We start from the raw sequence: 22,305 nt of genomic DNA, 5'->3' as shown, positions 1-22,305 counted from the left end.
AGATCTTAATGAATAGAGAGGCGTTATAGACGCTATCCATCTCAAATTAAGACAAGACCTTTAGTTCAGCTAGCAGAATGACTCAAAAAAACAATAGAAAAACAATATTTTTAATACATTTAATAATAAAATGTAATTTTGTCAATTCAAATGCAACAATATAAACTTTGAGCGTAAAATATAAAATTTGTCACAAATTAAATAAAGTTGATTAATAAATTAAAATTTTATAACTTTGTACAATTTTGTTATATCTTCCAACACCTAGCTAAATAAAACAGTCTACGAGTATGTTAAAAATTTACAATACAACTATGTTCTTCTAATTCAAGCCCCCTGTACGTAAAAGACATGGTTCAAATGTGATTGAACCTAGTAGAAAATCATTAACAAATTCATCTCAATATACCTATTAAAACATTTCAGGTTTTTACGCAATTCGAATGCTTTGTTCTAGTAATTTCCTTTGTCATTGCGTAAACATGCCCTTGTTCTAAGTCTTATAAATACCTTATTACTTTCTTACAAAATAAACGTAGGTAATCATAAATATTTCAAAACGTGTCAATCATAACATAAATTAAGAATAGATAAATACTTAATTGTTATTTTATCAATATAATTATAAAAATACAATACACACAGAATCTCACAATTTTCAAAATAGAATATTAAATTATCAATTCAAAGTGATAAGACGGTAGTTAAATGTCAATCAGATATAATTTGATGCACTACGTCGATGCAATTAGCATATACGTAAATACTCGAAGTTACGCAACCAGTAATATGCGTAATGATAGACTTTAGAAATGATTGACATTGCTTAATTTAATCTATAATCGGTATGACACCTGTAATCATATAATACTCATTGTCATAAGGCGTTTGTCCCACTGCCGCCTTCCTTAGGAAGGTCCCAGAACTTCCTCAATTGTAAGGGAAGGTCAAAGAAAATAATACCTTTGCACGCTAATATATCATTTAGAAATTTACTATAGTTAAATTAGCTATTTATAGTTTATTAACTTTGTTATAGTTGTAGCTAATTTTGTTGATTACAAGCTGATTGAACAAAAGTGGAGTAGCGCAATAGTAACGGTAGGTAATTAGGTAACTTACAGTGTGAGATCAAGTGGTTTGCAGTCAAAAATATGAACTTTCTCTGTAAACCTCCCAACTAGTTAACATCTACTGTTTTTGTCATAAACGATATGACAGTCGAAAAGCCCAAAAAGACTAATGAATGTAAAAGTAAAAAAAAAATTCAACAAATCTGGATCTGTACATCTAACATTGTCACCATATTAAAGATAGCCACTCCTGATACCACGGCTCTGGCGGTCGCGGCTTAGTATATTCCGAATTAGGCTTCGGCTTCTCATCATCAATAGGATCCTCTACAAATATGTTAACAAAAGAGGCTTTAATTCCGAAGCTGAAAAAGGCAAGATATGGGCAATATTTCATAAGGAGCAAGCTAAACAGATAATTCAAGTTAAAGTATAGCCGGCCTAAGTATGTGCTGTAGAACGTTGCAGCAAAGGCTCCGAAGGCAAGTTTTCGTTTGCCTTTGGAAGTCAGTCTTTTGTACTCAGGGACTGATTCGAGGGTTTCGTAGTCCTTGTAGTAGAGAAGCCGAGCAGGTCTGTCTGGTAGGCCGTTGACTGCTGGCTTTGATATAAGCAATGTGGAGTCGACTCCTGAAATAATATTTAATATTGCTATACAAAAATACAAACACATTTTTGACTCTCCAGTCCAAACTGTACCGACAGACAGGCTTACACTCTAAAACAAAGTAATTTTGTTACAAACTGACTGTAAATAAAGTAAAACACCCTATTTCTCAGAGGCGTAGGCAGAGACTACATCTTACCATGATCCCTGCACGCTTCATTCGCTCAATCACACTGTTCTTGTACATATGTTTGCTTAGTCAACCTGCTCCCATTTATCCTCTCCACACGATCAATCCCTCTAAGCGTTCCAGCATTTTAGGATATACTTTTGGAAATAGAATGTTTACATCTATTGACACATAATAAAAACAAATGATCCTCTATTCTCACCAGTACTTAGGTCCTTTCCTTTCAACTGTCCTATCAGCCTCTTCTGGAATTCCATTCTGTCATTATCAGTATAAATATACCCTGGTACATCGGCCAAGTAACGACACCAGTATATAGTGGCTTCTGCGTCTAAAGTCGGGTTCACGTGCCACATCCCGTCCAGCATGACTCTGGCTGAATGCTCGAAGTATTCTGGAGCGTTCTCTAAGGCTGGAGTAAAGACTCGATCGAGGAGTATCTGACAAACTTCACGGGTCTCCGCGAAGGTTTTACGGCATATGTTGTACCTGCAAGGAATATGGGTCGTAAAGTTAGAGGATATCGCTTTAGAAGTAGTGAAGCGGTAGTTGCATGGTTGCTGTATAAAATCTAGCATATTTGTATAGCAAAAATTCTTTAAAAGTTCACTCCCAATCTCGCCAAACTTTTGATGTTTTTCTTCTTAATTGTCAAAAGTAATATGAAATTATAACTTAAAGTCAAAGACTATAATGAAATTAGTATATAACCTTACCTGTCTTCCAATCCAATCATATATCCAATAGTCCTCCACACGTGGTTATATGCCTCCCACTCGCCAGGCTTCAGCTGGTTGATTCCGAACTTCTCTGGCTTCAGCACGGAAAACCCGATGAAACCGAACTGCGTTAGTGCTATATCTCGTTGGGACAGTACACCTAGGCCTTTGGTCTTGGCGGCCATGCTGGCTCGAACGTGACGGGTCCGCACAGCGGTCAGCGATTTCCATGAACTGAAATAGGTTATAATCAGGTCTTTAGTATCAATCTTTAAATTCTGTCACTTCAGCCAAACTGGCAACTGACGGCGTGATTTTAAATACTCGCTGCTATTAGCATGGTTCGCTGAGATTGGCTTATGTCATGTAGCGTAAAGATGTTGCCACTATTTGTTTTAAAGTGAGACATTCAATGACACTCACATACTGCCTGGCTTGAGCTCATTCTCGAACCAAGACGTAGTATGCAGTAACGTAGACAGGTATCTCCTGTACGCGGTGAACATAGAGTTGGAGCGGCGGGTGCTGACCAGGATCCTCAAGATGGACGGCACTGAGAACACCGCGATCAGCCCGAGTAGCATTGACGTGGATAACATGAAGCAGTTGTCCCAGAAGAAACGCCGGCCTCTGGGGAAGAAAAGCAGACAGGAGACATAATACATGCAGGTAAGGACACAAAAATTATGGACTCGAGAAAGAGTGCGCTTTTTAAGAGCAAACGCTATAGCTCTCATGATTTGGCTCGTTGAACGGAAGGTTGGGTAGAGGTAAATTTGGTGGTCGGATACATGCGAGTACCTTCTTTATTTCTTGAGTGATGATCTTTATTCAATTTTATTGTTGTCTACTAAATATATTTTTCTTCGAAATAGTTTATAGATCCCCTTCTTTTCCTGTGCGATGAAGATGCGGCACTTTTAAGAAATTTAATACTGTGTTGTGTCCGAAACATCTCCGAGTAAACAAAATGCTACAGTCTTGAAAAGACTGATCCACGGCCACGGCCACGTTCAGCTATTTGGCTGAATGATATAATTACGATTCAAATAGTGACAGGTTGCTAGCCCATCGCCTAAGAAAAGAATCCAATGTTTGAAAGCCTATTCCTTAGTCGCATTTACGACATCCATGGGAAAAAGATGGAGTGGTCTTATTCTTTTTTGTATTGGTGCCGGGAACCACATGGCACTACAGACTAAAAATATGCACCAAATATACTCATTTCCGTCGAATCTGGGGCGAACACAATCGCAATGTTGTCCTTATCAGTCCTTATTATCAAGGAAAGGGACGGAATGGAATTTGACAGAAATTGTATTTGCTTAGTTATAATTACAACTTCATTACGCGCTACTCCTAAGTATCCAAATATTGTTAAATTCCTGTGATCCTTCTTGGATTTGGATGTAAAAATAAGTATGTTTTAGTCCGAACTTACTTGTCAAATTCTTTTTCATCGTACCAATCCGGCAATTCCAACACTAATTCTTCTGGTTTCGCCGTGTCGGAAGGCGTTTCATGCGATTTCTCCGATAATATACCTTCCACCACTTGTTCCACTGCAAACAAAATGTTAGTTACAGAATTTATCATATGCTGTAATTTATATGTGCCGTGTGGTTCTCGGCACCAATACAAAAAAGAATAGGACCACTCCATCTCTTTCCTATGGATGTCGTAAAAAGCGACTAAGGAACAGGCTTACAAACTTGGGATTCTTTTTTAGGCGATGGGCTAGCAACCTGTCACTATTTGAATCTCAATTCTATCATTAAGCCAAATAGCTGAACGTGGCCATTCAGTCTTCTAGACTGTTGGCTCTGTCAACCCGGTAAGGGATATAGACGTGACCATATGTATGTATGTATGTATTTATCATTATGTAGTTAGTACCTTATGCCCCTTTAGTCGCGGCTAAAGGGGCATAAGGTACTAACGACAAATGCATCCAAATTTCGTTATTTGATTGCCTTTTACAGGCGCGTTACTGGTTACACAACGTAAACAGTCACCAGAAATATAGAGGTATAAGCAGCTTACTATCTGCAGTAAAAAAAATGTCTTCTAAGTACGTTAATAAAACAATGCAGTAAAGTTGTCATTTAAAACATAACCCTTTCCTTGCGGTCGTAAAAAAATTTTTAGTAGTTTTTGAGAACATTTTAAAACATATAAACATACAGGTCGAATAAGAACCTCTTATTTTGAAATCTCTAGTTAAATATCTACTCGTGTGACATTTTTTATACTGAGGAGCATGTTACCGTGTTGGGTAATATTTAACAAAAATACGACAACCGACCAGTTAGTGTGTAGTGACCGATGCAACCTTGAAATCAATGGGTGAGCAACTCATGTTGTTTTGAAACCTACTAAACTACTAGTTTGATGCTACCTACCTTCTTGATTATTTATTCAAACTTAATATATTTAAGCGGGCCTATCATTGTACCTTGCGGCATACCACATGTATTCAAAGGACGAATTATACGACCGTGAAGATTTAAATTTATAAGTGTTAGCCTAACGAAAAAAAAACATTGCGTGTGCCAGATGCTTCTCTTCCCGTGCAGATTGTAAAAGTCAGTCAAGGGAAACAGCTGAACGTGGCCTTTCAGGCCTTTTCTGGACTGTCGGCTTTGTCTACCCAGTGGTGGTTGGGGACGTGATTATATGAATGTATTTATGATAAAATAAAGGTATTTTAAGTACCTGCAATTAACTTAGATATAATTGATTAGATTAGGAATGATTAGATTTTTTCCGTCAAATCATAATGAGTGAGCGTAAAAATAATGTAATTCTTACTTAGTTAATTGTTCCTAATAACTTTTACTGTTTGCGATAAAGAGTGTGTATTATAGAACTAAAGGGACACTACAGACATTGTGTAGGGAGTTAAGATAGGGTGAACTGATAGGGCACATACGCCCTCGTCCGAAGTTTGGTAAAGCTATTCAAAATCTACATACATGTAGTCACGTCTATATCCTTTGCAAAATAGACATAGCCAATGGTCTTGAAAAGTCTGAAAGGCCACGTTTAGCTATATGGCTTTATGCTGGAATTGAAATTCAAATAGTGACAGGTTGCTAGCCCATTGCCAACAAGGGGAATCTCAAGTTTATAAACTTATCCCTTAGGCGTCTTTCACGACTTCCATTGGAAGATATGGAGTGGTTCGATTCTAAAGTGCCGAAAACCACACAGCAAAATCTTGCAATTCCAATTGTCAATATTAATGGAGACATGTTTGCTTAACTTCAATTATAATTATCAATCAGCATTAGACACAGTCGCAACACCAGTAGATTAATGAGATTATATGTACTGAGCTACCTATTGGGTACCTACGTTAAAAGCTTATCAAGCGGCGTATTGGATTCGTCGCGGATTCTAAATTGTAAAGATTTTGTGTCCAAAACAGATACCATCAAATTGTCGAAATTCGAAAATTTTACGTACGTACATATATTTAGCTTATATTCATAGAAAATACTCTAAAGACAAAAAAATTTGCACCAACCTACATTGTTTGTAATGAATAAAGGGAAAAACTACAGTACGATTTCTTTAAATTTTGGCACAGATATAATCATTCAGTAGTAACATAGGTATCCCACAGGAGCTGAACATGTTAGTATGTTTCGTGCTTGTTTTTATCGAAAAATACTTAGTTACTTTCCAATTCTATCAATAAGCCATACAGATGAACGTGGCCTTTCAGTCTTTTCAAGACTCCATTCTAAGGCTTAAATGACATAAAATAAAGAGCAACCTTCAACGTAGTTCCCAAATGGAGATGAGATTATCGTTTTTTGCCTGATACCTACCTAATAGATTGAATGCACGAGAAATGAGAACAATGCATACAATAGGCATGCAAACGGCTGCGGGTGCACTTATCAGTACGTTTTGTAAACATCCTCGGAAAATAGCTTTCCTTAGATTGCAAGACCAACGTTAGACTAGCTTGCAATGGACTCAAGAGGAATGTTCCTCACAAAGTTATATTTATTTACTTTAGTTTTTAATTTAGGCTTATGTGATTGGGTAATAACTTTTACACCACATTTGATTATTATTTGTTTCTAAAAATATTATTTTGTTCTATCTTGGACACTTGAATACCTTAAATAAAATATTTTTTTTCTAGGCATCTGAATGGATGGCTCCAGTACAAGACCAGTTGTAAGTAAAACTTTTATGTTATCTGTGTAATATGAAATAGCTTAAATTTAATATTCATTTTCACATTTATTACATCTTGACAGAGGTTACAAAGACAACGCACCATCAAGAAGCAGTAACTTTGATGGCGAACTTTATGACGAAGATAACGATCATGTGACTCCAATTTATGAAAGTGAAAATTTTCCTAATCCAAGATCGAACTTGGATCTGTCTGTAACTAGTCTTAAACTGAAACTAGAGAATACTCTACAAACCGCTAAGAGGTTAACGGAGACCTTGAAGATGCAAATCAACGCGCTGACTGCACAAGAGATTGAATTGAAGGAGGCAATTACTAACGGCAGGTAAAAATAACTTTTGTTGGAGGTTTCTTAAACAATATAGGTATGCTATGCATTGCTAGAAGAAACATACTAAGTTTGTTTTAGGATTTAACGTCGTTGGGAATAATGATAATTGGCCTTATGATGTGCCATGAATATCATTTTTAAAAAATGTGCATTGATCAAATAGTTACTTACTTAAATATTCATTTCGACCAATACGTGCAAAAAGGTTTTATAGCACCTTTTTTAAGTAATTAAATAATTGTGTGAATAGATCTGGAGTAACAGCAGTAACAGTGACGTCCCTGGGCCGTCTGCCCAGAACCTACTTGATAAGAGATGGGTATTGGACGAGATGCAACGGTATGGTCCAACTGCCCAGCCAAGATCAGTCGCCCAAGAATGTGTTCAATGAAATGTTTCTCGCGCCGAGGTGTATTGGACAAGAGGTATAAATTTAATCATTTTGATAACATCAATCTTATATTTTTTTATTTATATTTATTTTTATTTATATTTATTTAATCTGTATCATCTTCACTCTGGCGTTTGCCCTCATTATGTTCTCCATGCGGAGACCAAACCTGAATTCCACCTATCGTTATGGAAAATGTATAAGTCAAGTAATTTAACTGAGTAACACATACCTACTAAGCTTTTATTTGAACAAAAAAGAGATTATATAAAATTACAAAGAATCGACGTAGTGAGTCTGATATCTGTTATCCTGTACCTTGACCAGTTTGGGACATGGTTGTAAATTTATTTGTCTGTTCCTGACATCAGTTTGCATCTTTTCTCTCATCACACGTAGGTACTCTGTTTTTAGCTGCAGTCACATCAATTACTTCCGCATGTAATTGATACTTATAGCTTTGAATGTCAATGATATGAACGAGTATTAATGCCGGATATTAAATCAAATGACTGTGAGAGCGCAACCGGAAACCAAAATTATTACTAAGCAAAGCAAAAAAGCGCGGCAAATTACGCGGACAGTCAAGGAAAAGGATCCGGAGTTTCTGAAAGAAAAAAAAAGAAAAATTCTAATTTATATCTAGATAGGGATAAATAATATAATGACACAGATAAATTATGCAAGTATATTTTAAAAGTTAGGTGAAATTACTTTTTACACGTTTTCATTTTTTTTTAGCAATGAATTTTGCCTATTAGAAGAGTGGGATTGTTCTGTTCTATGTATTATCCATAAAAAGCGTTAGTATAAAATCAATCAAATCGGAACTTTTGAAGATAAGATTGTGTAAAACAAACAGACAGACAGATCATTATAGATTTTTTTTATATTATCAATGTACAGATACTTTTTTTACTGTTTTATTAGATGTAAGTAGTTATGTACCTATATTTGATTTGACACGAATCTATATTTTAAACCTTCTTTACCTACTCATAGTAAGAGTTCGTTATCGGTCGTTAACGGATTATTGGTTTTGATATTGACTTTAGAATTAATAATCATCATTATAATGCAAGGATACCATATCAGGATTATATAAGTTATTGTGATTGAATAGTCTTAAGGAGATTATGAAAATTATAGGTAAGGTGACTAACACAATAACACTGAAGATCAAGGATATTGTTTAGTTACCTTATCAATTAACAATTATACGTGCCAAGGAACTGTTTCTCAGTTAGGCAGTAAATGTACAATTTGAAAAAAATTACCACCACCACCAGGCAGCTATTTTTTAAAAGTTTACCGGACAACATAGGTACCTTATTCATACCAATCTTATCGTCATCAGCTTGGACTTTATAATATAAAGCTGTTAGTAGTTAGTTACTAAGTATAGCAAATTACAAAACCGTGCATGACTTGTGTTTTTTCTGCACGTCATGTAATTTTCGTAATTGTTTGCTTGAATACCCATGCGGCCTATACAATGCCCTTTTTTTATAAAATAAACGCATTTAAACGGAATATATTTTATCCAAAAAAAATATGATGGATAATTTACTCATTTTATCGATGAAAATTACGGATTACTAAATAACATGTAGGTAACTAAACTTTACTTCTCATAATAAAGAGGTAAAGTTATTGTAACTTTGTTTGTTTGTTAGGGCTAATCATTGGCAATACTGAACCAATCATTAAATCATTCATCATCAGTTTTTATCAAGATTGTTGGCTCTGTCTACACCATAACGAAAAAAACGTGATTATATTATGTTTGTAGATATATATGAAAGTTAGCATGAAGACAAAGGTTACAATAGTACAGAATACATCCATATTAATATTACAAATGTGAAAATGTGTTTGTATATTTGTTAGTCCACCTTTCGCGTCAAAATCAAACTTAACCGATCTCCATTTTATTTTGCATACATCAAGTGTAAGTATGGACAGCCAGCCTAATGACCTTCTTAGGGTACTTTTTGTGCTGGCGGAGTCGCGGGCGAAAGCATGTTCAGATTAATACAGATTGCGTGGTTTTCTTTTTTTGAATATTTTTTATTATTCTGTACTTTAAAATGTTAACAATCAATAATAGATTAGGAGTCGGAGTAGTACCCTTTTATTGCGTAAAACTGACATCTGCCGCTAATTCGTAGCTAGTAAAGAAACGCGCGAATTCCAATGCGGTCATCGATAACACGGTTTTTTGAATTACCTTCATTTGAATGCAAATTAATGTTTTCAAGGTGAAGAAAAACATAAAGCCCATGAATTTACCATCCTAGGACAACGAAGATAAGACGAGAGAAACAAAGCAATTGTTTATTGAATCCTGGATTATGATTATAAGCGAACCCGGACTTGTCCCAAAGGAAGGTGCAAACGTGGGAATAGCCAGGAAGTTATATAATTCTTCGGAATATATCCCTAGGCGAATTGCAATTAGAGAAAATGTTCCACAAACTCCCTACACAACTTATTTATTGCTAAGGTATCATCGGCGCCGGACCCTTGCGTGTTCAACTCCATCATCAAGTACGAAACGATCCCTACGTACCGAAGGTTCGAGTACTATGAGGACGACTACCTGTGCCTCAAGCAGGCCTTCAACAGTAGCATGGAGCAGTACCTCAGTGTGCCGAGGCAGCTGGTAAACGATACGTGTACTAATGGTAAGAGTCGACTTCTTCCACTTACATACGAGTACATACATATGTACATATGGTCACGTCTATATCCCTTGCGGGGTAGACAGAGCCAACAGTCTTGCAAAGACGGAATGGCCACGTTCAGCTATTTGGCTTAATTATAGAATTGAGATTCAAATAGTGACAGGTTGCCCATCGCGTAAAAAAAATCCCAAGTTTGTAAGCCTATCTCTTAGTCTATATGTATGTGTATGTATGTCTATGTATATGTATGTATGTCAAATTTTTTTTTTCTGATCCTGTGTGAGCATAAGATTAAAAAGTAAGTAGAGACTAGACGTTGATAGTTATATTTAGTTGATCGAAAATGTGTGCAAACAAAATACAGTAAGGGCGTTCAAATCTGACAAGAAATTTAGCAATGTTCTGACCAAATGTAACGTACCTACTAGAACATTATCGCCTGCAATGCGTGATGGATTGTCTACCCCATGAATTTTTACTTTGCGCGAAACTAATCCCAAGTTTTGTTTGTACAAAAGGGATGGGAACCAAGAAGAAACTCTAAATTTATTTTCTCTTTTGTGTATTTGTACAGTTACAACCTGATATTTTTAAACCAATGGATCTACATGCCTATAAATAGATATGTATGTTGTTTCAGCTGACCTTTTTACTACATTAATATGTGATCTTTATAGATCAGTGGTGATAAATATTGCCGAATAAGCTTCGCGCAGACATTAATCTGGGGTCTTAAGAGGATTGTTTATGGATCCGATAAAAATGTCCTAATTTTGTAGAGGGTCGGGCAAGGGCAGGATCATGGCGGAAACATAGTTGGTTGAAACTTTTCACACGTATGCTGTCTCAGCGTGCTAAGTGTGAAGAAAATCCCACTAGGAATATTGCTATCTAACCTATGGTGACAATCAATGAAATTTAAATACTGTACCTGATCGCGACTTGATAACTTTTGCCCTTGTTTTACCTAATTCATCCTCTTGGTCTTGGTAGGTAAAATATTCTTACTATATATCTATTCAGACAACTGGATCAGGTTAAGCTTAACGATTAATTTTACTAGCTACCTATAATAGCGGGGATGACAGAGTAACTTCCAAAGTACGGAGGGGGAGTTTTAAATATTCTGCAGTTATAATTAGATTTTCTGAACAAAGGCTACAGTGTGTCTACACATAAAGACGTATTTTTTATTACAGGCGTCATAAGATCCCTGACAGAGAACTCAATGGAGTGTGGAATCCGAATATTGGCGGACTATACCTACTTCCCCCAAAGAAGTTACACGTCTCTTCTTCCACTGGAGTATTGCATTGAAAAAGATGGCTCCTGCAAGCTCATCGTGGCTTGGCACGTCTCGAACACAACCATAGAAAATTTTGAATTTCTTAAAAACCAACAGAATTTCAAAAAATACTTCATCAATGCAAACTATTTAGAACAAGTTATTTGATTTCTTGGATTTTTGAAAGGTTTCCATTTAGCGTATCTGCATTATAAATATATTTTTTTAAAAAACATCTGAACATTATTTATTTGTTTAATTAATAAATGTTATAACGATTGACATTTTTTTACTTATAACATCGAAGAACAACAAATGTGTAGGAATTCATGAATGAATTCCTTCAAACAAACCATCTTATTTTGAAGTCGGTCAAAGAATACGGCTGGTGATATTGTACTACTAGGTACTACTAGGAATAAGTACCTATGTAATATGTCCAATATACATCATTAAGACATAAAAAAACTCACCACTTAGATCCATTTTTGTGTCGATTTATCCAGTCATATATTGATCCACTTCACACGAACGCTGCCAGTATCTGGGACATTTAATATAACTTTCCCTCGTATAACGAGGCTCGCTGGATAAAATAGAACTGTACAGATACCGTGCGGCGCGTTTACCGACTTACGGCTAACTGTTGTTTTATTTAGATAGAGGTGGGGGGGAAGGCGTCGATGGCACGTGTACTTGCCTTGCAAGTTGCATACTATATCACAATCACAAATATGGGGGATGACAGGAGCAACTTGACAGACTAGATTTACGACGATATTAACTAACGTATCTTGATCAAATTAAGGACGTCCTGGTAAAGGGTCAGGTCAAGAGTACCAGAAACCGCCAAGCTTGCATGAAGAGAGTTATGAATGTGAATGAAGCGAAGGAAGTATACAGAGATCGTGGCAAGTGGAAATATGTAGTCTCCGCCTACCCCTCCGGGAAAGAGGCGTGATTTTATGTATGTATGTATTAACTGGAGCTTTCATGCTAGTTGCGTAGAAAATACAGTCGTGCCAGCTGCTTCTTCTTTCAGTGCTGATTGGGAAGAACAAGCTAGCTAACGATTTAGTTTAAAAATAGAATAGATTTATTTTCAAAATTGGATACAAGGTTATCACTTATTGACGTCAAATAACTGAAATCTAATTACATATAATTACTACCACTTTCAAAGCGCATGTGTAGAAGCGGCGGAACAAACTACACTGCAGCATTTTCATCGGACGTCAATTTACAAATATAGATCTCTTAAATCTAAATCGTGGACAAATGCACATTGTCATTTAAAAACATGAATGAATGTAGAACTAATCATATCAATACGAATATTTCGTCAAACGACGTCAAACATCGTCACATCGACGGCCTCTGTGGCGCAGCGGTAGTGCGCTTGCTGTGTCACCGGAAGTCCCGGGTTCGAATCTCGGCCAGGGCATGATGAGAAACTAACTTTCTCTAATTGGCCTGGGTCTTTGATGTTTATCTATATAAGTATTTATTATAAAATATAGTATCGTTGAATTAGTATCTCGTAAAACAAGTCTCGAACTTACTTCGAGGCTAACTCAATCTGTGTAATTTGTCCCGTATATATTTATTTATTTATAACAGTCGATAAACTTGCGATCTATGACTATTTGAATCTTAATACCATTTTATTAACCATACAGCTGAACGTGGCCTTTTAGTCTTTTTGAGACTGTTGGCTCTGTTTACCTCGCAAGGAATATAGAAAATATCACTATTCTATCCTACTGTTCCACCATGAAGCCATACAGCGAAACGTGGCCCTTTAAGTCTTTGAAGACTCTTGGTCTGTCTACCCAGTAATGGATAAAGACGTGATACTTATGTAGATAACCCCAGCCTTTGCATTACCATCAGTCTTGTCGTCGTCAGCAGTTGAATCTTAACTGACTTTAAGACGTAGTATTTATAGAAATAGCAATACTCCACTTAAAGTTCGCGTTTAGGGTCGATGAATATAACACAAACACATCCAGAACCACAGAGAAATATTTCTGAAAACATAGTAGGTATTTCTAAAAAAATTTAAATACTGGTGAACTTTAATATGTATTTCGGTTCGGGCACATATTTCCCTAGATAATTTAAATACCTGTTTCATCCATGATCATTTAATCATGTCTTTATCCCGGGGTAAAAACAAAGATTATTTATCTAATTCATCCAACATGCATCCAATCATCGTACATCCATCATCTTACATAACTGCCACTGTCAAAATGGGTGACACATTTATTGACACTGACAGCAGCCGCTATTTTGATCGGAAAGAAAATAAACTCGCGCCGGAGGACAAGTTTCGATTACAATAAAATATATTTTTATTATTATTTCCGTGTTAACAAAATAAATCAAAATGAAATGTCATGTGCCTGGGGCTAATGTTAAAGGTATAATATTGTCTTCGTACTATTCAAATTGGAAAAACTGTTTGTTTACCATGGTTAATTATTATTGTTTTCAGTTTTAGGAAGAACTGTTCATGCTTTGGCAAGATTCGGTGACGAACTTTATCTGGAATCACTTCCTGATAGTATACTACTAAGAACTCTCAATGCTGCAGAATCAGCATATGCTATGGTGAAATTTAATAAGAACTTTTTCGCATATTTCAACTACAATTATTATTCAACTGATGATAACGAAGGTCTTAAATGTAAGATTTCAATGAAATCCGCTTTAAATACGTTTAAGTCCCCAACACACATGGACAAACAAGTAGAAAATTTAGAAATTAAACTTGATACAGAGTCATGCAAGTTGATATTCCAACTGAAGTGCAAACATGGGATTGTCAAGACTCACTATGTATCTATATTGGATTGTAAAGCAATGCAGGCAGTCTACACCAAAGATTCAGTACCAAACAGGTATATTGCTATTTCATATCAATTCATGTGTAAAATTACTTTTGTCTTAAAATAGGTAACAGATTTTAATCTTTTTTTCAGAATGACAAGTTCACAAAGAATATTATCAGAAGCTTTAGGCAACTTCCAAAGTTCTGATGATCAAATAACACTAGAAGCTTCAAGTCAATCTCTTATTTTACGTAATTACATTGACACCAGTGCAGATATTCTGAAAATAATACGAACACAAATTAGCTTGAAGCCTGCAGAATTTGACAGTTATGTTATAGGAGCAGAGACAACAATCACATTCACAATGAAAGAATTTAGGGCTCTCTTAGCCTTTGCAGAAGCACTGAGTTTACCTATACAGTTACATTTTGAGACAACAGGACGCCCTGCTGTATTCATTGTCCACAATGGCTCTACATTTGAAGCCCACTTTGTGTTAGCCACTTCAAAACCTGATGGTGCTACTCAAGCTACCTCCACACAAAATACTACTGCTACGAGAAAGAGAAAGGATTCCATCAACCAAGGGTCAGCCAAAAAGAAACTTCATGTAGATGCAGAAATATCAAAATGCCTAGATCAAGACTCTCATCTGTTCAATTTCATAGATATACCTGAATTGGATCAAAATGGATGCAATGGGCAAAATGGAAGTGTTCATGTGAATAACAGCATTGTTCAAGACTGTGACAACATACCTGCCTCTCCTACTTCCAAAACTATGATCAAATCTGTGTTTAGGAGGTGTTTTGAAAGTACTTTTGATCCTAGAGCAATACAAGGTGTAGTGTTAGCGGAGAACTCTGATAGTGAATAACTGTTTTTGATATTTAAAAATGAAATGTAAATAAACTATTTAAATATTCTTTACACATAGTATTGGTAATGTCAAATGCACATAAAATAGAAAAACTAAATATTTTGTATTGCAAATTTAATTATTGATTAATACATTTTAATAACATTAGGTTCACATTCATATCAGTTATAAGGCCTTATCATAAGAGGAATAAGGAATGCAAATGAAATAGCATCATTATCACCGCATTATAATTTTATAGCAAAAAATATACATACATAGGTAAAAATATGTTACACGTCACAAATCAGTATTCGATGATAGGTTTAAATGGGGTTCATTTAGATCATCCTACATGCACAGGCAAAATGGTAACACATTCTAGATAATGAGATAGTACACAGAATAAGATTTCAAATAGAAGAACTTAAATAAAACCTTGAAAATTTTATGCAATTAGTGAAAGAATAGTAAATTTGTTCATTATTGTTAACCAATGGAAACAAAATAGGTACTACAATGCACACAATTGACAAATTCTAAATTCCATTTCTTCTATAATATTGATATTTTACAAAATATTACAATAAAGTGAATATCATGGTTCCTTGGACATTCAAATTCCAATCTCTTGTGGAAAGCAAAGTGAACAAGATTACTCCCAACTCACACATTTTTATCTACAAAGAAAAAAGCCAACATTGACTCTAGATAAGGTCACAAAATTTGTTTTCTTTTTAGTAAAAACTATAATTATAAAAGTATTAACTAATAAAAATAGCACTAATATTAAAATCATGGTTTGAAGAGAAGCAAACAATGTTCGAGTTGTGTAATTCGGTAACTAAAAATTAACACACAATTTAAACCTTTTACAATTTTTTTTAATATTTATATCCTGTCTTTGAACTGCATGTTAACAATATAACAACTGACATGCTAGTAATTAATTGTTGTTAAATTAGCTCAGATTTGGTTTCTACTATACAGAGATCAAACTTTTAAATAAGTATTTAAGAAAAAAGAACAAATGCAGATTTGTTTTTCTATAAAAATTACCGTACACATTTCATATTATAACAATAGCTAGCTAACACGTCTTAAAAAAGATGAAAAAGACCTTGAATTCTATTTTAATTTATTATTTATAAAATACGGCAGCGATATCATTTAATTACAATAAGTATTTATTTTAAATCAATTTCAATATTGTCTCTGGCCGGGTGGAGGTGCCGCACTAGGATCACGCCGGGGCCTGCTCTCAACAACGTTCTAACTGAATCACCAAACACTCACTATTCAACTAAATCAATGAAAAAGGGCACTGTTACTTAGGAACAATCCTCTTGGCTCTTTCTCACACACTGTGCTACTTTCCTTTTAAACTCCGAATACGATTCTCTCCATTCTTTCTGTAAAAAGAAACAGAATAAGCACACATGTACAAGTGTCGCTACCGGCGATGGCAGCCACGGGCGGAGACGGGTGCTGGAGGCTGTCTCAATGTGTGTTGTGTTACTATGGTGTCACATGGCCCTTTTCTGTGATTTTTGTACCCCTCACACTCCTAAAAGCAATCTTCTTGACTTTTCCTAACACATCTGGCGACTTTCTTTTTGAAATCCGAATATCGCTCTCGCCATTCTTTCTGTGGATATAAATAACAAAAGAAAATAAGGACAGGTAAAGGCAGCATAGGTATAATTACACATTACTAAAGAACTATTGTAACCTAACCAGAAGGTTGTGGTTGCATTACACTAAAATGTGGCAGTTCAGTTACATAAATTTATTTTCATTCACCTTAAATCTTACACTATGTATTTCATAATATCTAAAACTCCCATGATCCATGGTGATGTACTTATGTATTCCCTTAGTTATCTCACGTCCTTGGGAACATGTTCTTATTTTAAAATGCTAGGAATATTAGTCAAGTATCAAAATCTGAATTTAATTTCTCAAGAGAAAAAAATTTAAAGAGAAAAATAGGGTTTGTAATTTGCAGAATTGTGTTCAAAATAAATAAATATATAGGGATCTTGTTTTAAAAAAAAAGGATGATTAGGATCATGTTTTACCTTTTCAAAAGCAGTGTCATGACTATTTCAAAAATTGGGACAATATTTCAACATTCAAATCTTGATCTGAGAGTTGGTGGCAAAAATACAACAAAAACTGTAATAGTTGCATTTTCGAAAGACTTCGCATTTAGGACTTCAAATTAAAAAACCAATAGTACTTATATACTTCATGATTCAACTTATTTGTATTTATGTATTAATCTTCATTTATAGTAAGTAGAGTGCACTGCCTTTAATGAAAGAAAATAAATTAATTAAAATTCAAGTCTGTTACCATGCGAATACACTCACCGCTGCATCAACATTAGCTGGACTCTCATCGTTTGGATCGGCCAGCATAGATATCACGCTAATTAAAATTGTCTCCACTGTGTGTACGGGCAGCCACCGTTCTGATGCCTTTTCATAGCCCCATTTGTCATCGCCCGGCTCGTGCAATATTGATATGCATACATCACCATTCTTCTCAACTGAAATTATTCAACAATATTTTTTAGAATATGTTGTTGCACTACACAAGATGTGTTGCACTACACATGATTGATTTATAAACACCTAATAATAAAAAAAATCAATAACTTAACTGACCAAGATATTTATGGCACAATCTAATGTTCAATTTGTATAGACTAAGAAAAAAAATATCATGCAGGTGTCTTTAAGTTTATTTGATGTATGGACTTTGATTTGGCTCAATAAATTTGGTAGGTGAATACAAAGCAAACCTATTAAGATTCCCAGACCCAGCACATAAAAAAGATATTTAAACCCTAATGCAGTTTGGATCATGCTGTTACAAAAATATAAATAAGACCTCCATCTATATAATGTTAAACTTTATTACTTAAGCAATAAACTGACTTACTAACTGCAGTTTAGTCAACATGGTATTGACATACTAAAACTATAAAGATTATTTTGTCTACATGTTGTCACACATCAAATTTATTAGGATAGACATATTTATAATTGTTTTTAGTTATAGGAACTTACTATTTGGATGCCATATTTCAGTTACAAATTTCATCCGCGGCGGCCTCAGTGGATATTCCTTTGGAAAATGTAAATGTGCTTTGAAGAATCCACCCTCACTGGAAGTTGAAATATGTATTATTGTTACATTAGAGTTTGAATAAATAAGTGTTATTTTAGGCTATACTGTCTTTGTAAAGCCTAAAACTCTATAATCCTAATATCTTGTATATTACTTCTATAGATTATTTTTGTCACAACAATCTTGTCTGTGGTGATGGTCTAGCAAACTTAAGAGATTGTTGGCCTTCTTTACCACTAATGGTGATTCAGACGATCTTATTTATGTATAACAATCTTGTGATTATGTAAAGTTCATTGCTTAGCTCAATGGTAGACTATTAGTTTAATGCCTTCAGCATTAAGTGCATACAGATTGTATAGATTATGAACAAGAAGTATACCTATGATTGTTTATCATTATTTATTAAAAGATTATATTAATGTTACTAGTGATTCAAATAAAGGCGCTACTCACTACAGTGTGTCTGGAGGTCCAATAATGAGAACTTCCCATCTGTAAATGTCATTGTCGTCTATCAATCCAGCAGAAAAGCCTTCTACTGGATTTTTGTTCAGTTCTGTAAACAATGAAAATATAATTAACCCGAAAGCGGACTACTTAGCATTCAGTTTGTGAAAACTTTCGCACGTGTTAAAAAAAAGAAATGTGAATCATTGCCAAGTATCCACCGTAAATACACATCGAAATAGCCATCGACTTCGGTAAAGAATCTGTCATTGCGACAACTATTGATTTTATTACCAGCCCACCAAATATACCGGTGGTATACTCAATTAATGTAGGATAGTTAGGATGTAAATTCACAACTTATTACCCAGTAAAATGTCAAAGATTCTAAAAATTCTCTCTGTAAGGTCAATGATACCACGACAAGTCATTTGACGCTAGATTATGAGTGACTCGCACAAACAGTTTTATAGGAAAAATACACATACCTGCTAATTGCTTTTTTAGTAAAAGCGAAGACTGTGGCTCTGACATTAATTACAATTGTGAAATTTACCCTGACGACACGAAACAAATGATTTTTCGACAAAAGATGGCTGGCTGAGTTTTGAGCAGGTTGCAGTGTTGACAGCAGACAGACTTAAAAGTTCCGTAAGACTGTCAAAAATTACCCCATCTTTTTTGTGTCAAACAAAGAACACACACAGCAAACAAAGAATATAAAAACGTCTTTCAGTTTCTGCGCCAATATTTGGGAAGTTCACAGACGAATAAAGGTTAAGTTTTCTATGTAATAGCATTGTTCAGAAAGCAGAGAAATTTTGTTTGGTAACAAAGGTGTTGCTTTTAAATATGACATTTATAAAATATCGTGATTTTTTACAGAAAGCCGCTAAATATTTTATAAAGTAAGTTATTAATTAGGGATTAAGTAATATATATTGTTTCTCAGAAAGTATTCTAATTATGGGTAAATTATTTATACTGGCAATGTTGACAGAGAGTTTGAGAAACATCGGAAACATCTGAGTTGCTACTTGTTTCCGGTGAATTGTTGCCATATGCATAATTTTTTAAAGTATCGATTACACTTTGCAATCGATTAAGACTCGTGATCGGTGAGCGCAAGATAAGCATCTTGCTTGAATTTATTGTCCCTCTCCTCATGGATTAGAATTCTTAGTTGTATCCTCCACCGCTATGTTTCGAAGTCTTCTGTACTGTCACTTTCCGATATTTCTCTTTCGACGCAAAGTAGGATAGTGTTTATATGATTATGTATGTATGTTTGTTTGTACCTTTAATCTATATATATAAAACTCTTCCGTTACTGAGTGACTGACTGACAGACAACGCACAGTCGAAACTACTGGTCGTAGACAGCTGAAATTTGGAATGTAGGTTCCTTGGGATATGTAGGGGAGCACTAAGAAAGGATTTTTGGAAATTCAACCCCCAAGGGGGGGAAAAGGGGTAAAAACGTTTCTATGAAAAATCTTATTCCTTGGGGTTATTAACTTGAAACTTGGCATGAACACGTACATAGGCAAGTAAATATGTTTGACATTATAAGTTTTTTCAAACTACCCTCCAATCGTGATTTAGGGGGTGCGATTGGGTGACTGATTTATTAACGCACAGCCGAAACCGCTCGGTATAGGAGTCTGAGATTTTGAACAGAGGTTCCTTTAGTAACATAAGTGAGCACTAAGAAGGGATTTTTGAAATGTCAACCCCCAAGGGGGGGAAACGGGATAAACTGAGCCGGGGCTGCGGGAAAGTTCTAACGAGATACCGTGGCCCCGGAACGCAAAGGGCAACTGAAGGAACGAGGTGGGTTTTAGTCAGTAAAAGTCTGACACTCCCTTCCGTTCCACCCAGAGCGGGAGAGGTCATTTGATGATTTCCCATCCTTAAAAAAAAAGACTTTGTATGACAACTTTCAGTCGTCTCTTTAACATACATAATAACATACATAATTATGTACATACATGCATAACATTAATAACATCACGCCTTTAAATACCTATTTTGTGTTAACACTACCCATACAAACAGCTAAAAGGAAACAAGTGAAGAGACGAAATTTGTCCGCATCCATTTTCACCTAAATTCTTAACGTTAATGAGATTTACTTTTTATTATCAGGTCAACCTAATAGCCTCACATGTACGTATAACTTCGTAAGAATTTTCTTTCAACTCCTAACCGTTGAGGAGTTGTACCTTCCATCATCAGCTCATTCACATGGGATGATGACTATCAGACGCAAATACTTAAACAGATCTATGAAATTGTCAAAAACGTAATTGCCTGTAAATTTGAGGTTTGCCCTTGATTTCCCTGGAATACCATCATCAGATCCTGACTAGGTAACAACGGGACCAACTTGAAAGTATACTCTACCGAACAAAAAAAGAATCACGTAAATCGGTCCATAAATCTCGGCGTAATCGGTATGCATAAATAAAACACCCGAATTTTATTTTCTATTAACTATCACGAGGCTACATCATCCCTGAGTAACACAGGCTATATTTAATTCCAGTTGTAACAAGATTTCAGCCTGTGGAAGAAAAAGCCCTGTCGAGATCATTAAAAAACGCTATATATAACCGAATTACACGTGGGCGAAGCCGCGGGCGGAAAGCTAGTTCATTATAATTGATTTGTCTTTAAAATGCGAGTGACACTAAACACATAACATGCGAAGTGTCTGTACTCCTCCAGCTCGAGATAAGGCGATATAGTTCTAAGAATCATAAATTCATAAATAGGATAGAAGTAATTGTGATACTTCTAATCTTCTTTTGAATTTATGATTTGTTTTATTTGTGTAAAGATTAAATAATTATTTACATTTATACATACATATAATCACAATTTTCAAATAGTGACAGGTTACTATCGCCTAAATAGTTTATAAACCTATCCCTTAGTCGCCCTTAGTTAGATGGAGTGTAGGACCACATTTTTTTTTATTAGTGCCAAGAACCACACCGCACTATTAAGGCGATACATCATAGATTTTGGGTCATTTTCACTTGGTTTTTTTTCATAAAATATAACTTGCATCGTTTCAATATTTTTGGATATGAAAGTAAATATATTCAATTATATTTGTGGAAGATGAAAACACGATTGGAACAAAAATCCTCGATCAAAAAAATTCAGGAACACAAGTCTAGATTTCGATTATTTATCTCAAACTATAAGGATTTAAAATTTGAATTTTGTACCAAATTGAAGATCATTAAAAAATAATAACTTCTGGAAGATGAAATTTCGATTGGATGTTTTGTTTAGACGTAATTAAACTAAATAGATGAAAACAGGAATTAAAATTGTTGCGACAATAGTACTGGACAGTAGAGTGTTGACACTTTATCTCTGTCTCATTCCTACACGACCGGGTGGGATAAAGCGCTATCCTTTGTAAGCGTGCCTTCACTCCGCGGATCACATTCTCCGACGCAGGACCTGTGCCAGTCGCTCCGAGCGTCGTTGAAAAATATTCTG

The 22,305-nt window shown here is 35.1% G+C and overlaps 4 protein-coding genes across 5 annotated transcripts; 2 read left to right on the top strand and 2 right to left on the bottom strand.

The window, feature by feature from the left end:
* Positions 1–420: 420 nt before the first annotated feature.
* Positions 421–12,191, bottom strand: LOC106135229 (uncharacterized). The gene is made up of 6 exons (XM_060950661.1): positions 11,973–12,191; positions 4,031–4,151; positions 3,013–3,219; positions 2,587–2,823; positions 2,073–2,359; positions 421–1,703 (listed from the first exon to the last, which is right to left on the bottom strand). Exons 1-6 carry the CDS (start codon positions 11,983–11,985, stop codon positions 1,300–1,302), a joined length of 1,269 nt encoding a protein of 422 aa, XP_060806644.1. The 5' UTR covers positions 11,986–12,191; the 3' UTR covers positions 421–1,299.
* LOC106135234 (uncharacterized) lies at positions 6,551–11,686 on the top strand. Its single transcript, XM_060950745.1, has 6 exons — positions 6,551–6,645; positions 6,749–6,783; positions 6,867–7,130; positions 7,387–7,561; positions 10,034–10,214; positions 11,414–11,686. Exons 1-6 carry the CDS (start codon positions 6,571–6,573, stop codon positions 11,665–11,667), a joined length of 984 nt encoding a protein of 327 aa, XP_060806728.1. The 5' UTR covers positions 6,551–6,570; the 3' UTR covers positions 11,668–11,686.
* Positions 12,192–13,794: 1,603 nt separating the features above from the next.
* LOC106135232 (cell cycle checkpoint control protein RAD9A) lies at positions 13,795–15,931 on the top strand. Its single transcript, XM_013335472.2, has 3 exons — positions 13,795–13,925; positions 14,000–14,405; positions 14,487–15,931. The coding sequence occupies exons 1-3, from the start codon at positions 13,892–13,894 to the stop codon at positions 15,214–15,216; spliced, it is 1,170 nt and encodes a 389-aa protein (XP_013190926.1). The 5' UTR covers positions 13,795–13,891; the 3' UTR covers positions 15,217–15,931.
* On the bottom strand, positions 15,436–19,441 carry LOC106140632 (ubiquitin-conjugating enzyme E2 G1). 2 transcript variants are annotated; one of them, XM_060950635.1, is made up of 5 exons: positions 19,275–19,441; positions 18,793–18,895; positions 18,276–18,373; positions 17,574–17,752; positions 15,436–16,610 (listed from the first exon to the last, which is right to left on the bottom strand). In XM_060950635.1, exons 1-5 carry the CDS (start codon positions 19,318–19,320, stop codon positions 16,530–16,532), a joined length of 507 nt encoding a protein of 168 aa, XP_060806618.1. In that variant the 5' UTR covers positions 19,321–19,441; the 3' UTR covers positions 15,436–16,529. The 2 variants fall into 2 exon arrangements, with proteins under 2 accessions (XP_060806618.1, XP_060806617.1); XM_060950634.1 differs by having other exon boundaries at positions 15,436–16,846; positions 19,275–19,438.
* Between the last annotated feature and the right edge of the window lie 2,864 nt (positions 19,442–22,305).

This window comes from Amyelois transitella, chromosome 22, assembly GCF_032362555.1.
Source record: "Amyelois transitella isolate CPQ chromosome 22, ilAmyTran1.1, whole genome shotgun sequence".
NCBI lineage: Eukaryota > Metazoa > Arthropoda > Insecta > Lepidoptera > Pyralidae > Amyelois > Amyelois transitella.
This window is presented reverse-complemented; position numbering and strand designations above follow the sequence as displayed.